General features: G+C 40.8%; 1 protein-coding gene across 7 annotated transcripts in view; it reads right to left on the bottom strand.

The window, feature by feature from the left end:
• Positions 1 to 17,115, bottom strand: part of OXR1 (oxidation resistance 1) — a 259,358-nt gene that overhangs the window by 211,981 nt on the left and 30,262 nt on the right. For all 7 annotated transcript variants that reach the window (XM_038127446.1, XM_038127438.1, XM_038127444.1 and 4 more), the window contains one exon: positions 14,800 to 14,878. In XM_038127446.1, the coding sequence (XP_037983374.1) occupies positions 14,800 to 14,878 (79 nt within the window). Of the gene's footprint in view, positions 1 to 14,799; positions 14,879 to 17,115 lie in introns of those variants that run through there.

Genomic DNA, 17,115 nt, shown 5'->3' with positions numbered 1-17,115 from the left:
CAACTTTCATTATTAAAGGAAGCACATGATCAGCTTTTTCTGAGATAGAAACCACATATATCTTATTCATTGCTAGTCACAAGGATTGAGACCAAACTCTCAATATTTGCATGTGCTGTGAATATTTCCTGTGAGAAAATGTCACAAGGTAAGAAGTATAGAAAAATGAAGAGCTCAGAATTTTTTTCTCTCAATGGCATGGTGCACAAGGCAGTGCTTCTGATAAGTAAGATACAGAGAATGACAAATCTTTTCATTTTTCTTTCTCTCTCTCTCTCTTTTTTTTTTCTTTTTTTCTTTTTTTTTTAAGAAAGGGACTATACACTTTTTCAAACAAATGTATTTCAGGGTGCCAATGCAAACAGGAGGTAAAAGACACAGAAAGCTGTTGTGCTTCACCAAAGGCCAGTTTGCTTTAAGGAAGCCTCTATTAAATACAACCTTTAAATCAATAAGGAATAAGGATTCCCTTGCAGCTCCAGCCAGAGCTCTACATGTGAGCAGAGCCCTTATTGACCAGAAGGGGAAAAAAGAGAGGCAGACCCCACACTCTGCATGAAATTCTCTTGAAGGGGTTTCAGGGAAATAGATAATTTTATGGGCAAGCTGGCACTCGACCATTACCACTACTGCACAACCCTACATGTGAGGATATTTCCACATAGAACTTATTCCTTCAGATAATTTTTTTTCTTGCAAACAAATGGTTCTCAGCAAACTTTCCTCATCCTGGCTTTATGAATGTTGCCCATGGACTAGGGGAGAATCTAGAAGAGACTAGAAGAGACCATCTCATATGCTCATCACAAAACATAATAGATACCCAGATCTGATCTGGTCTTGCCACTCAGCATGAGTCACTGAATGACTGAAATAGATGGAAACTACTTCCAGTATTTCTCTCCTGACCCCAAAGCCAGGCATCACTTTGAAAAGATTTACATGAAGTTCAGACAAGTATCTGCTAAGTGTGTGGACACTGAGGGAGTTTCGAGATATCTCATTACTTCTACTGCTCATTAGTGGATAGGACAGTATATTTCCAACACTTTGTGGTTTTCAAAGTTTTTTTTTTTTAAACCAAAGTAAAAAGAATAATCAGGATACCACAGCTCACCCGCTCCCTTTGTCATTGAAGCAAGCCTACACTGACAGTTCAAAGCACATCTGAATTTGTGTTTATCTCACCGAGAAACAATCTCTTACCAGCCACTAATGATCTTTTTTTTTTTTGCCCTAATGAATCTACCTTGAAAGGAATCTACCTGGGGTTCCATGCTGTTCACAATTATTAAAACATGAAAACCAGACTAACTCTGTTAAGGACATTGATGGTTAACTCTGATGTTAAATAAATGTCAGCTTTGTGAACTGGAACCAATTCAGACAATGCAAGTCAATCATTGTACTAAAGATGCTGCAAGCAGCAGCTCATCTCTCAGTACAAGCATCCTGGATCTCTACTGGCATAACTCATACTGCAGAGGGGCAGGTCTAAAGGGCAGTTTTGACATGAGGAAACACACGTGCCTGGAAAGTGAAAGTAAGACAGAGCTGTTTCTGATAGCACAGAGACCCTTGTGACACCAGAGGCAAAAAGCTACCTGACACAAGCCATGATTGCATCTGGATCTCCTATAGACAGACACAGTAAGATTATGGGGCAGCTTGTTATTCTTTCTGCTGCTAATGCTCTTCATAAAAATTATTCAATAAAACAGTATTTTTTGGTAGGCATGCCTGTCCTTAAGCCACTCTTGCTCCATTTGCAAAAGCCACATTCCCCTTTCAAAGGTAATGCTGTCTTTTTACTGCCAGCCAAACCACTAGTTGTTTGCTGCTAGAAATAGTAACCCTTATCTCAGAGTGGTAATGTCACACTCAGGTTTAACTGGAATTAACTTATTTTCCTGTTCCTTCAGTGCCAATGCCAGTGCCAGTGCTAGTGCCAGTGCTAGGCTAGCTCTGGCAGCTCTCACTCTCCACAGCACAGCACAGCATTAGTTGGATGGTCCCCATTGCTGCTGCACAGCTACACAGACTCCTCACCAAAGCATTCAGGATCTTCAAAGTGTCCTCAAAGAGGAGGGCCCCCCAGCCTTACATCATAGAACTGATAAGAAAACAAAACTTCATGCAAAATCTTGGTGTCAGGACTCTTCCTGGGCCACCCTGACTGGATCACAGGTGTAGCTGCATTGTCTCCTCTCCTATATAATCTGTCCTCCACAGTTAGACTTACTCCTTATCTGCAATCTAGCCCAATATCCTCTTAATATATGCAAGGACATCCATGCTGGATCAGACCAATGCCCAGCATCAGCATCCTCTGGGACAGTGGCCAAAACCAGCCCTGAGACAGAAATCAATACAGGCAGTGGTAATCAGCAGGACAAACAGTAGGACAAAGCCTCATTGCTTCCAGAAATCTGGGGCTCAGAGTTTTTTTATTGTAGTGGTATTTCTGCAAGAAGGACCCTGCAAGAAGGTCGCTGGGGCTGGTGGGGCCTCTTGGGATCCTCCCCACCCAGAGCCAGCTCAGCTGCAGCAGACTGCTCAGGGCCACAGTCAGCTCTGGTTGTCTGCTGGGACAGAGACCAGACAATCTTGTGACAAACTCTTTCAGTGTTTAACCACCTTCCCATTAAAAAAACCCTGGGATTTGGACATTTTCTGAAAGTATTAGCATTCACATGCTGCTGCAAAACATTCCAGAGCCTGTCTGTGCACTGCCTGAGGAACTGTGTGCAAGCCAGTCTATGGGCAAGGGCAATGTTCCTCATGTCTTCCTGCACTCTGAACAGGACCACTGCTCTACCTTAATGTGAAGCAATTATCTTATAAACGTTTTAAGACCACAGCATTCATTACTTTAATTGGAATACTCCAAGATACATAATTTTTCTGGTTTCTGGATTTTCTCTATGTTGTTAATAAGGATTCCTGTCTTTGTCATGAGCTGTGGAGGCATCTAGTATTGCTCCATAATACCCAGAGAAACAAGATGATTCTGTTTACAACTTGCTTATCATAATAAATGCCAAAATATTTCTCATCTCTCACAGTAATAAAAGTCAGCAAAATGCAATTATTTGCCACGTGGTAAATAACCTTTTAATGCCATCTTCAATTCTTGGAACTACTCTCATAGCTTTTTTGCTCTTACTGTGCATCTGTTGCATTTATTTCTCCCCTTGCCAGGAGACCCCCTATCTACTATATACATTTGAAAGAAGTATATAGGCTAAGAAGGAAGCTTTACATATTTCAGTCTTCAGACTCACATTTTCATAACAATAGCAGGAATAAGGACATTAGAATAGAATTACAGAAAGGTTTGGGTTGGAAGAGTCATCTAGTTCCAATACCTGTGCCATGGGCAGGGACACTTCCTGCTAGACCATGGTGCCTCAAAACTCCATTTGGCCTGGCCTTGAACACTTCCAAGTACCCACAACTTCTCTGGGCAGCCTGGTCCATGGTTTCAACATCTTCACAGTAAGGAATTTCTTCCTTATATTTAATCTAAACCTACCCCCTGGCAGTTTAAATCCATTATCCCTTATTCATATGTCCTTGTCAAAAGTCCCTCTTCAGCTCTTCCATAGCCCCTCTTTTAGGTGCTGAAAGGTGCTATGAGCCTTCTCTTTTCCAGGCTGAACAGTCCCCAGCTCTCTCAGCCTGACTTCAGAGTAGAGGTATTCCAGCCTTCTGTCCATCTTTGCTTCTCTTCTCTGGACTTGTTCCAAGAAGTTCATTTCCTTCTTGTGTTAGTGACACCAGGGCTGGACAAAATTCCAGGTGGGATCTCACAAGAGCAGAGCCAAGGAGCAGAATCCCCTCCATTGCCCTGCTGCCCATGCTGCTTTTGATGCAGCCCAGGACACATTTGGCTTTCTGGGCTGGAAACACACATTGTCAGCACATCCTAAGTTGTTGATTCACCAATAATCCCAAGTCCTTTTCCTCCAGGCTGCTCTCAATCCATCCTCTGCGCAGGAAGATGCTGCAATCTTTGTGCAGTACCTTGTACTTCGCCCTGTTGAACTTCATGAGGTTTGAATGGGCCCACTTCTCAAGCTTTTTCATGTCCCTCTGGATGGCATCCCTTCCCTCCAGTATGTCAACCACACCACACAGTTTGGTGTGATTGTCAAACCTGCCAAGAGTGCCTGCCAGGTTCAATGACCCTGCTCATGTCCTCAACAAAGCTGTTAAACAGCAGCAGTCCAATACTGACCCCTGCAAAATGTCACTTGTCACTGCTCTGCACATGGATGTTGAGCCCTCAACAGCAACTTTTTGAGTTTAACCAACCATCCAGTTCCTCACCAAGGAATGTGCATCCTCGCCAAATGGTGCATCCATCAAATCCATGGCTCTCCATGTTAGAGACAAAGGATGTCATGTGGGACAGTGTCAAATGCTTTGCACAAGTCCCAGTAGATGACATCCATTACCCTTCCCTTATCCTCCAACACTGTAACCCCATCATTGAAGGCCACCAAATTTTTCAGGCATGATTTGCTCTCAATGAAACTGTATTGTCTGTCACCAACCACATCCTTACTTTGTATGTGCCTAAGCACAGTTTCCAGGAGAATCTGCTCCATGATCTTGCCAGGCACAGAGGTGAGACAGACTAGCCTATAGTTCCTCAGGTCTCCATTTTTTTTTTCTTTTTAAAACCAAGGGTTATGTTTCCCCCATTCCACTCAGTAGGAACTTCACCAGACTTCTCAAGTATTATGGATAGTGGCTTAGAAACTTCCCTGAGAACTCCCTCAGGTCCCACGGATGCATCTCATCTAGTCCCTAGACTTGTGCATCTTTGTGTTCCTTAGATAGTCTTGAACCTGATCTTCTCCTCCAGCACGTGGTTCTTCATTCCCCTGCTTCCTGTGACTTGGCTTTCTGTGACTTGGGCATTGTGCCTGGAGCACTTGTTGGTGAAGACTGAGACAAAAGAGGCATTGGATACCTCAACCTTCTCCATACCCCAGTTAACAAGGTCTCCCATTTCCTTTTGGAGAGGGGCCGCAATTTCCCTAGTCTGTCTTTTATTACTCATGTTCCTATAGAAACTTTTCTTGTTGCCCTTGATGTTCCTGACTAGATTTGATTCTATCAGGGTTTTAGTTTTCCACATTTGATCCCTGATTGCCCAGACAATTTCTCTGTATTCCTCCTGAGACAAGAGTCCTTGCTTCCACACTCTTTTCTGAGTTTGAGTTTACCCAGAAGCTTCTTGTTCATCCACACAAGGCTTCAAACATTTTTGTCTTGATTTCCTATTTGTTGGGATGCATCTCTTCTGAGTTTGAAGGTGATCTTTGAATATCAACCAGTTTTCTTTATTTCCTCTTCCCTATGAGTCTTTATGCCATGGTATTTTACCAAGAGGAGTACTTCAAGAGGGATAAGGTCTGCTTTCCTGAAGTCCAGGGCAGTGACATTGCTGTGCACTCACCCTGCTGTCCCAAAAAGTATTGAACACATGATATTTCATGGTCACTGGAGACAAGACTGGCCTTGGGCTCCACATTCCCCTCCAGCCTCTCTTGTGTGGTGAGAACAAGGTCCAGCATAGCACCTCTTCTTGCTGGCTCCTCTATCCCTTGGAGAAGGAAGGGATGCTTTCCAAGAACCTCCTAAATTGTTTATGCCCTGCTAAGTTCTCCCTCCAACAGACGTCAGGCTGGTGGAAGCCCCCCATAAGAGCTAGGGTTTGTAAGAATATGAGGCTGCTCCTCTCTATCTCAGAGGGCCTCATCCACCAGGTTTTCCTGGTTGGGTGGCCTGTAGCAGACCCTATAATGTCACCTGTCCCTGCCCTGCCTTTAGTCCTGACCCATAAGCCATTGGTCAGCTCTTCATCCATCCCAGAGCTCTGTGTACAGCTGGTCATTGGCATAAAGGGTGATACCCTTCTTCATCTTCCCTTCCTGTCCTTCTATTCCAACACTCCAGTCCCAGGAGTCACATCTCTGTGATATTAGGAAATCAGACATAGAATTCTGTGTTCAGAAAATAACCTGGTCCATGTTAAGAAACAAACAAACACAAAAAAAAAAAAGCGGGGGGGAGGGCTTTGGGAATGGGGGAAGCTTCCATCTGACAGTACAGTTCACAGAAGAACATTGTTTTAAACAATGTCATACAGGGGAACAAAAGTGTTCACCATGACAAGGCTTAAGTGTTGTTCTTTCACTGTGGTTATTTAATGCAAAGAATAACTCATAGTTACATTAGAGATGGAAGATCAAACAGGGACAAAAGTTAAGGCTGTGTAGTCTTCCCTAGCTCCTCATAGAGTTTGTTGCAGAGTTTCAGACTGGGTGTTGAGAAATCTCCATTTCTTCTGGAAAAACATTTAGTAAGCAATAAAGCAGTTTTCTACCTAGGTTGAAAGATGGATAAAAGGGTGGAAAGCACTCTGCATAGAGGCCTTAAAAAGATTAAGGGGGTTAAGGCAAATATGATACGACATAACAAGCCCTATACAAAAAAAAAGGGTTGCCCACTTTGAGCTTTGCTGTAATGCAGATGGAACAATAAATTATATACCAAACATTATCCAAAATAAATCATGGACCATACCTAGTGGTAAATTATTTATCTCTGCTCCTTAGACCTTCTCTTTTTCATAAAGAGCAATCCCTCTAGACAGAAGAGAACTGAGGGCCCTTTTTTTCCTGTAACTGTGAGAATGAGGAAATCAGGCTAAAATTCCCATGTGATAAGTTCAATTTCAACAGCTAGAATTTTAATATGCTACCTGGTTATAAAATATTTGCTATAAAAAATTTAATTGTATTAATGAATTTTTGGATGTTTACAAGATTAGAAACTGCTACAGAAAGGACAAATCAAAAATACTAGCTCCAGACAAACCAGTTTCCAGTGATCTTCTCATAACTACAATTAGGGAGCTCAATAAAATCCAACATATCAGATTAGTTTTACAATCTCTACTCCTCTAACTTGTACTACCACGACATCTTACAACAAGTATGGGGGAAATGGGTTAGATCTACAGAATAATGTTGTAGTCCTCCCTTCAGACTGACTTTTTGTCCTTTCTGATAATATTTAAGAAAATATTTTCCAATTAATTGAAAGCCATTTAGTGCTCCCACCAAATTACTTCTCAGAGACTCTGGAGCAGATATACTTTCTTTTTACCAAATGCCTTTGATTTCTTCTCTGCACACACAGACATGAACTTAATTAAAACTTTCCATTGAAGTGGCATTAGTTAGGCACACAAGGCACATACCACGTTGCTCTTAGGCTTCCTGCCAGAAAGCCAGCAGCGCTGATGCTTTTCTTCATTTACTTTAAAGTGTCAGCAAAACAGGCAATTTATGGCCACATAAATAAGGAGCCAACAGCCCATGACCACTATCTGCAGCAATGCAGCACAGACACAGACGGTGAGTTGGGCCCGTTCCCTGGGACTGATTCATGTTGCTGAATACAGAATCAGAATTCACTTTACCAAGGTGTCTTCTGTAACACCATAATAAAATACATCACCAGTATGAGTGTTTAAAAAGGTTTCAGGGAGCAGCATAAAAAATCCCATTAACAAAGCATAGGACTTGTGTAAATATCTATTATTCACCATGCTAAAAATTAAACCTGGGGATTTTATTCCCATACAAGCAGGATGCAGACATATCACATTGTGAAATGAGATCTGGTTTTTATCAGGATATTGGGATTTTTGTTAAAAAATAAAGAACAGGGAGAAAAGCCTTTCAGTCTGACACAGTGTTGTCCTTGTGGGCAGGGATTTAAAAAAGCATCCAAAAAAAGGGAGGCATCTGAGAGTTCATGTAATTACCAGAAGCATCTGAAAAAGTCTGTAAGACACAGCAACTGCTTTCATTAATGGTACCAGTTCTGCTTCAGAAGGCTTCAGAGATATATCTGGCAAGCTAACCCTGAGAGAAAATGTATTTCTGACCACCAGTGTAGCCATTCTTCCATGTGAAAATGCAGCAGAGGTTGGGTGATGCCACTTAGCTCTACTAGGTGCTGATTGCCACATGTGTGCTTTTCACATTGAAGCTGGAATTGAACAAGGGTGGTTTCAAATTGAGAGTAAGTTTCACATGTAGCAGCAATAATAATTCTCTAATCTACAGATTTCATTTCCTAAAAATCAGAGAAATGTTACTAAGCTATTTTTGCAGCCAGAATCCAGCAGGAGCAGCTCTGCTAAGACTAGATATATACCACTAACAGGAGATATCTGCAGGGCACTGATGCCCAAGCCCAGCAAGAAATCTGAGCATGAGGAAAAGTTCATCCTTGCCTGGGAAATTTCTTCATGCTTTCCTGTGTCTGAAGAAATGACTGAATTGGGGCATGAGTACCTTCAACTGAATTCATCATTCAGCAAGACTGACCTTCAGTTTATATCTTGGCATATTTTTCCTCCAGATGCACTTTTTAAAAAGAAAAAAAAAAAATTTTTTCCTCATCCTGCATACTCTTGCTAAAGACCATTATTAGAAAATTAATTTGAAATCCTGACGTCCAGAATAGAAGCAAAAGAATTCCACTGATTATGGAAATGCAGCAGTTTGCCCTTCTGTAGGAACTTGAACAGGGTGTAACAGAAACACATCCCTGTAAAGTAAAAAGCCAGGCCACACACAGAGTAAAGCTTAAGGTCTTGCTCAGAAATTCTCTGCCTCCTGAATCTTCTAAAGCATAAGGGATCTGGAACCGCAAAAAGAAATGTGTCTGCAGTTTTGCTCACACATTTATTGTCTGAGATCAACTGAGAAACAAATAAACACTTCATTCCACTGCAAATAAAACAAACAAACAAAAAACATTCCTGTCACTGAGATGTTAGGTCCTTTTTGCATTTTCAAGTGCCAGTCTTTGAAATCTTCTTCCATTTGAAGAAGGAACTTGTGGTATTAAAGGTTATAGCTGAAGTGCAACTGTAATCCTATAATTAAATAATCTGTAGGCAATAATCAGACACTTCTACAGAAACTCCAAGATAGAGCAAATAAACACAATTAGGATAATTAAATACTTCTGAGTATTAGACTTACAGCATGAAGTTGTTGTAGAAATAGAGATGACTTTAACAAAACATACATGCCAAGTTATCTGGTAAGCTCATGTGAATGCCTTTAAAAGGTTCTACATAACACAGAGTGGAGACTTATTGTGAAATAGAATTCTGTAAAAATAAAATTGAGAGCACATTAACAGTTTAGATAAGTTTAAACAGACTTTATTTTATATTTTCATTTCTTAAAACATCCAATATATTCAGGTATTAATTCACTTTTTCTAATTAGGGATGCAGTTGCTTAAAGAAAATTTTAAAAAGCCGTTCATGATTGTGTAAAAATTTTGTGACTTCATTTGTGTTTGTAGGAAGTCAAATTTTATTGGATGGATTGTAAAACTGAAAATATGTACTTTCTATCTTTTATTAGATATACAATCATTCTATTGGAGCTTAAGCTTCAGCATATGAACACTGATTGGGCTCTTTACATTGTAATGGATTGGACTGGGATGCAGTTAATTTTCTTCACAGCAGACCATATGGTGGTGTGTTTTGAATTTGTGATTAAAAAACTGTTGGTAACACATCAGTGTTTTGGCTACTGCTTACACAGTGTCAAGTTCTGCTCTGTTCCCCACTCTGTACCCCTGTCTGTGTCTGTTACACACTGTGCTGCCCATGTACATCTGTATTCTAGACTGCTTCTGTTCTGGTTGAATAAAATCCGAGTGTCACAGCTGCCTTATCATCTTACATTAGTCAGCCTCCAGGTCCCTAAGCAATGAAACAGTACAAGAAATTAAAAGCTCATATTCTGGAGTAGGTAGTGAACTTAAAAAGAGTCCATGTCAACAGATATTATTTTGCAGTTCACTACCGTAACAAAGTTCAGCAATAAAAAAGTTAATTCTCTAACATACACAAAGTATGTTATAGCTTCATTCAAGGAGTGCCACTTCCAATTAAAAAGCAAAATAAAGGGGATGGTGAGCACCAGAATTTGGGTCAAACCAGATAATTATTTTTGTACACTTACAAATCCCAAAGAAAAAATTTTGGCTTATGGTCCTAGTGTTCAGTAATGGACAGGGCTTTGTGGGCATCCATTTGCCATGCTTTAGAACCTGGCAGGGGTATCAGAACAAACACAGCAATAGTCCAGGTCTAATGCAATTAAAACCATGAAATTTAGAAACCCTGCGTAAACATGGTCTCCCTACAACGATAAGAAAAGAATTAGGCTTATATTATCTTGAAAATAATCTTGAAAACACTACAGTCTGTTCATATCAGGAGTTTATAAACATAAATAAACATTATTTCCTTAACTTTCTAATCAAAACCTGATTTGAGAAAGTCAGTAATTGTCAGTGGCTAAAAAGCTGATGTGTCTTTCCAAATTTCATCATCCTCCTATACCAATCATACTATTTGTCCAGCTTAACTATTATCTAAGTTTATTAACATGGCAATATGATTAGACACTGGAAGAGAGCTTTGTTTTCTATTTATCACAGGACTTAAATTGTTGTTGACAGATCTGGACTAAGATAATTGACTGCAACTTTCCAGGATGGCTGACTGGAGTACAATTTGGCAAGAAAACTATTTGCCTCCAGGAACAAATGCTGTGTTATGAAACTCTTGGACCACTGGCCAAGACTGACCTGGCCAACCATCACAAAGCACCAAACCAGCCTTCAGCACCCAGCAGAAGCGACCAGCTGCATTGGCCACAGTGCCTCAGGCTGGAATCACACCCTGTAAATAAAATGCTCTCCATAAAGAACAGTACGGTTAAAATGCTGAGTTCATATCAAGGCAATCAGAATCCCTAGAACTCAGAGTCCTTTCCTTTTTTTGTTTTTTTTTTTTTTTTCCTTTTTTTTTTCCATTTTTTTCTTTCTTTTTCTTTCTTTCTCTAAAATAGTTTGAGTCAAACCTGGTAACACTGGTCCTCAGCAGCCTAATCACACAAACCTGGTAACACTGGTCCTGGCAGCAGATCACACAAGAGCCTCTCAGCTCTATGGGCCTTCCTGAGGTTTCAATCAAAGGAGGAGAAGGAGGCACCATACTTCTTGCAGGAAACAGAGTTGGATGTGGCAGCTAATTTCTAACTAACTCCCCAGAGGTACTAGTGGACCCTCAGGACTAGTGACCCTCATGACTTACAGGACCAATGTGGTATTCTCTGCAAGACCAACTAAAACCTATGCCATGTGCAAGGCTCTTAACAAAGACACAAATGGATGCATGTCCAGGAACAGAGCACTATCACACACACACTTCAGCAAATGTCCTTGTACTCCTCACATCCTGCTTCTCACAATTACTTCCTTCAATCTGCTAAACTCATTTAGGGACCAAATGGCTTGGCACTGAGGGCTGGATTTGTCACTTAGGCTATCTTTTGAAGCACTCCAGTCTAGGCTAGAGAAGGAAAAGAAAGCTGAGAATGCCAAACAGGAGGAATACTCTCCAGTAGCATGGACAGTTTAAATGAACTATATGACATGAGGTTTCCAAACTGCAGAACATAAATAACTGCAGGTAAGAATATCCCTGAACATCATGATAACAGTGGTCGGCAGACATTCAGACCTTCTATCTTGGCTCTCATATATTACTATATACTAAAATCCTAAATCTAAGTTTTTTCACTCTGTGAGATCACACTTCTAATTATTTACACACCCATAATCCCAATGTTATTAATCAATTTTGGAAGCCTTCTCTACAGTCTTAGGTCAAAGGCAGTGTTCTCTTGTGGGTTTGTGCCTTTCAGCACAGAAAATTTAAAATTCTTAGTGACTAGGGTTCCAACAAGACTGACCTTGCAGATCCTGGGGATGCATTGATTTGGGGCCTCTCTTTGCAGAGCATCTTCCATACATAAGGTTGGTTCCCATAACGTAAAAATCCCTTCCCTAAAGTTATTTAAATACTTTTGTGTTCCACATGAGGAGAATGGTATCAGCAGTTGCTCTTGAAAGATGGCAGTAAGTATAAAACATGAATAATACAACACACAGGAGCTCATTGGTATATGTACTGACCTCTGCTATTTCAATGCTGGTGTTTATTGCAGATTAAATTAATTGCAGAAAAAACAGTGCGATAGAGAAACAGATGAGAGGAGAATAAAATAGCAACCCAGAGAACAACAGTTCAGCATTTAAAATCATGGGATCAGCTCTCAAATTAAACTGAAATTAAGAGGAATTCACCTCTTTGTTAGCTTTGTCAGTTTACATTAGCAACAGTATCTTATAAAGCAGCTGAGAAGTATCTGCCTCACATAAAAAGTTTATCCAAATCTGTTGTGAATGGGGAATCACTTTTACCAGTCTATCAAACAAGGATTATCCACTAAAAATTAACTTTATATGCAAAATTAAGAGAAAGTTATCAATGAAAAAGCATTTGAGATACTATATACACCTGACAACTTCCGAAGATCTGGTGACAGGAGATAACTCCATTTTTGAGTCAAAGTTATGCAATTTCATGAAAAGTTTAATGGAGATTATAATTAGTAATGTATTATTAGAACTAATTAAATCCAAATTTTTCAAGAAAATAAACCTTAAGTTATCTTTTCCTCCAGAAAAATACATTTGTTCTTCACTATATTTCCAAATTAATATAGTATTTCTTTTTAGGAAAAGAACTAATGTATTCAACAAAGGTTTCAAAAACTCTCAACAGAGGCAGTTTATTTATAGGAGTTTACAGCCTTTAAAAATAATCAACAAAACCTCAGTATTTTTTGGTCACAATAAATAGTTCTATATGAAAATTAAATTCCAAACATACTGCAGTAGTTAGAACAGAACATCTGACAAGTACTCAATCATTGCCTAACTAAAACCTGGTACCAATCTCAAGAATACTTGTAATTGTAATGTCCCAGTCTACACATGGAAGGCTACTGTTATGGAGGTCCACTGTGACTCTTTCCCTCCTTTTTTTTTATTGCAAGTGATTCAGAACAGTCTGCATGAAGTGAGACATAGCAGAACACAGTACAGCAGAGAAACAAAGAGTTCTGTTCCCTAAATGCACCTTTTTTCATAAAATCTTGTTTGTTGATATGGAAGAGAATTTCACATTGTCAGTAATTTTCTTTATGAGGAATTGGCATTTGCATAGTAAACAAGATTAAATTCGGGAGGAAAAGGATAGAAAATAAAATTTCAAGCCTACCAATCAAACACAATTCTTACTTTTGCCATTGCTTTATAACACTAAGAAAAGATAAAGAGGTTTTTCCTAAAAGGGAAAAATTGTTTAGGTCAGGCCATAGAGAGTTCATAAGGGGTTAAAGTACTCGCTGGCAAAAATTACTAACCTGCCTAAATATAATGTAATATAATAAACTATTTCACTTAGTAGAATGTCTTTGATTCACTTGAGTGTTAATATTCTGCAGAGACAACTAATTAAAAGCAGAAATCCTCAAATGGGAAGTTTTTGATTGTTACTGTACCCTCTTCAGCAGTTATCTCATACTCACACTGACAAAACAACAGACTCTGTCCTTATCTAAAACTACAAAGTTTCCTTTTACTGGAAAGATACCCTAAAAATGTGTTGCATATGCATCTTGTATACAAGGTAGCAGTCTGGAGTGGCTGCCAATCCTACTTCAGCCACACAACCTCCTGCTGAATTCTTGGCCGTGTGAGCGGGAGCACAGGAGGTCGGGGAGCCCCTGGCAGCACCCTGACTCCAACAGCTCACACTGAAGCCTCGTGCAACTCAAGCAGGAGCTTCAGGAAACCAAGCTGATTTTTCTTATCATTTGCCACCTCTGACTCCTGCAGACATGCAAGATGCTTCTTCGTATGTGACTCTTACGGGCAAGGCAGCCTCCCCCCTTCGTAAGACTTCAGAAGAGTGAGGTGTTTCTCCAGGTACCAGATGAAAGGAGCTCTGCTGCTGCACAGGGCAAACATCTCACTAGGCTGCCATGCAACTGCGGCACAAGTGCTGATGTCTTTGACTAGCTTCTACTAAAAACCCAAAAGCCTGCCAACAAGCACAAAAACCAGGGAGTTCACAATGAGGGGTATGGTCTGCAGTATCTCTGTTACACAGGGAAATCTCACTCCCCTGCAAGAGACCCACTGGTGCAGTAGCTGATAACCTGACAGGGTGCCGCAGGGTGCCATGAGGGCTCCTGTGGCTGCAGGACCTGGGGGTCAAGCAGGGGCACCCTCTCTGATGACAGATAGGGATTACCTGATGCTTATCAAAGATGCAGGAAGTAGATTCCATGGATTCAAAACTGTTGATTTTTTGGAGACATTTAGGGTACAACATGGGATCACAGAGAGTAACAGATGGACACTACCTTATATCAGTAAAGACTCCCTAAAATAACAGAAAAGAACCTATCTTACTCTTGTACTTTGCTGTCCTGGTGTTATGTTCCGTAATAGAAAGCAGGAGGGATGTCCTCCAGCACTAGTACAGTGGCATTCTTACACATTATACATTTGGCATTCTTGCCTTGGGGATTTTATTTGCCATTTAGGCTACCTGGCCTGCATGGCACGTACCTGACAAAGTAGACCAGGGCTTTACAACAAAGAAAACCTAACCATTATAATAGAAAAATTAACATATCTAGCTGATGTTTTGTATAACAATATTTTTAGCAAATGTAAAAATTTCAGATTAGTCACAACAGCCATTCTATTTTGGATTTTTGAGATGAAAGCATAACAAAAATGGTGGAAACTGACCTTTTAGTGCCAAACATGACGGTGCGGCCTTGTTTCACATTTATGAATGCAGTGCTCTGCACTGACTGCTTATATTGACCTGGATGAGAAGAAAAAGAGATATTTTTAAATCAAGAAACTCAGAACCTTGATTTTAATATCCTGAAAAATAAATATACAGAGTAAACATTTTCCAGTGAAACTTCCGAGAATACCTGACAATTTTATGGAAATAAAACGGTTACTAAAAGTATGCAAAGGCTAAGAAACATGAGATAAAAGTTAAAAAAAACCTAAGACTAAATCCTCCTAGTAGGGCTTAAACCTGACATTATTAGAGCAGTTACCCAACAAGAGTTAGACATAATAGTGCATGATAGTGCAACATCTGAAAGCCCTTGCTTCTTACAGTGAAATTCATGGGCCCAAGCAAAATGCATGTGCTTTAAAGCAGCTAAACAGGTCTTTCTGAATTTCCAGTCTGAACAAAGCTATATAAATTTATATCTTAACTGTGTTTTGGTGGTCAATTTGTCGAATGACTATCTCAGTAAATTAGTAATTTTTTCCAGAAAGAAAACATTATTATAAATAAGAAATTTCCTGGTGTGGGTCTAATACAGACCACAGGAAATACCATTATTATTACTATTATTACTATTACTATTACTATTATTATTATTACTATTATAAAGAGAAATTCCAACTTTTACATAAACATATGAGATTATAGAATATTAGAATAATTAGGTCGGGAGAAAGTGCCTAGTCCAGCCTTCAGCTCAAAGCAAGTATAATTGGATCATTTTGCTCAGGGATGTGTCAGCTTGGGTCTTGAACATGCCACAACCTCTTCTGGAAACCAGTTCTTGTACCTCATCACCACCACAGTAAAAATATTTTTCCTAACATCTAACCAGACTTTTCTATATTATACTCTGTGTCTACTACTTTCTTTTCTATATTATACCCTGTGTCTACTGCCTCTTATCATGTCTCCAAGAAAAAACTAGCTCTATCTCCTCTACACCCTTCACTCAGGTACTTGTTGACAGTACTAAGGGGGTCTCTTGCCATCTCTTCTGACCCTGAGTTGATTCAGCTCTCTCAGCCTCCTGTTGAATGCCATTTGCTACAGTCCCCTGGCCAGTTCATTTGGTGTCCATAAGCTGACATCCTTCTTTCTCTGGGGAGCCCAAAACGGGACATAGTGCTCCACAGTCAGTCTCACAAATGCCAAGTAGAAGGCAAGGATCTTCCCCTGACCTGCTAGCTAAGCTTTTGCCCATGCAGCCGAGGGAAACGGGTGACATTCTGTGCTGTAAGGGCACACTGCTGGTTCTCTTGCAAATTGCAGTTCACTAGGCCCCTCAGATCCCTTTCTGTACCACTGCCTCCCAGGCATTTCATCCCCAGCCCATCATTTTATGCAAGGTTGTTCCACCCCATTGGCAAAACCTTGCACATGCTTTTGCTGAAGATTCCTGTAAGATTCCTGCCAGCTCATGTCTTCAGCCTGCCCAGGTCCCCTTCAGTGGCAGCATTGCCCTCCAGCAGCTCCTTCCCCAGGCCATTCAGTGCCTCACTCAGTGTGTGGGTCCCCAGGAGAGGCCCCTGGGGCTCTGCAGCCCCACACAGGCCAGCAGTAGCCTTCCTTGCTGTGCCACCCAAGTCAAGGGCGCCACCATGCAAAGGGCTTTGGCACCAGTCTGTGACAGGGAACATGGCCTGTGGGGTGCTGAGACCACCCCTGCACCCCCTCCACACTACTGCAGGCAAGTGTGAGCAGAGATGCTGCCTGTCTCTCCTGTGCTAACAGCTGGGGCAAGGTTGCACTGCTGCTCCCCAGGAACTTCACCCTCCCAAAGTAGGATTCAGCCATTCCCAGAAGTAGCTCCCAGCAGAACTGAAAGCACGAAATGCTGCACAAACTGGGAAGAGCAACTATGATGAGAAGCCCAGGCAGTGCTCTGGATGCCCTGCATCCTCCCAGCTCCTCAAATCAAGCTGCTTTTGCAACACCTGTTCACAGCACTCTGGTCCACCATTGCCTAAGGAGCAGCTAAGTAGCACCTGGAAAGTGCAGGCATGTGCCAGCCCCTCCAGATGAAGCTTCTGCCACCAGGTCCTTCCCACGAGAATGCAGCAGCTCCCAGCCCTGCTTCACCTCCCTTGTGATTGCCTCTGCACACACCCACTGCCCTCACCATGCATAATATTGATGCTATTGATTCTGCCCTTCTCTCAAATGTTCAGTTTAAAGCAAAAATAGCTTACAAATTCAGACATTCTATCCTAGTTCAGTTGATCTGTTAAATGTAAATGTGATATCTAAAT

Source organism: Motacilla alba, chromosome 2 (genome assembly GCF_015832195.1).
Source record: "Motacilla alba alba isolate MOTALB_02 chromosome 2, Motacilla_alba_V1.0_pri, whole genome shotgun sequence".
Taxonomy (NCBI): domain Eukaryota; kingdom Metazoa; phylum Chordata; class Aves; order Passeriformes; family Motacillidae; genus Motacilla; species Motacilla alba.
The sequence above is the reverse complement of the archived record's forward strand: the minus strand, read 5'-3'. Positions and strand labels throughout refer to the sequence as shown.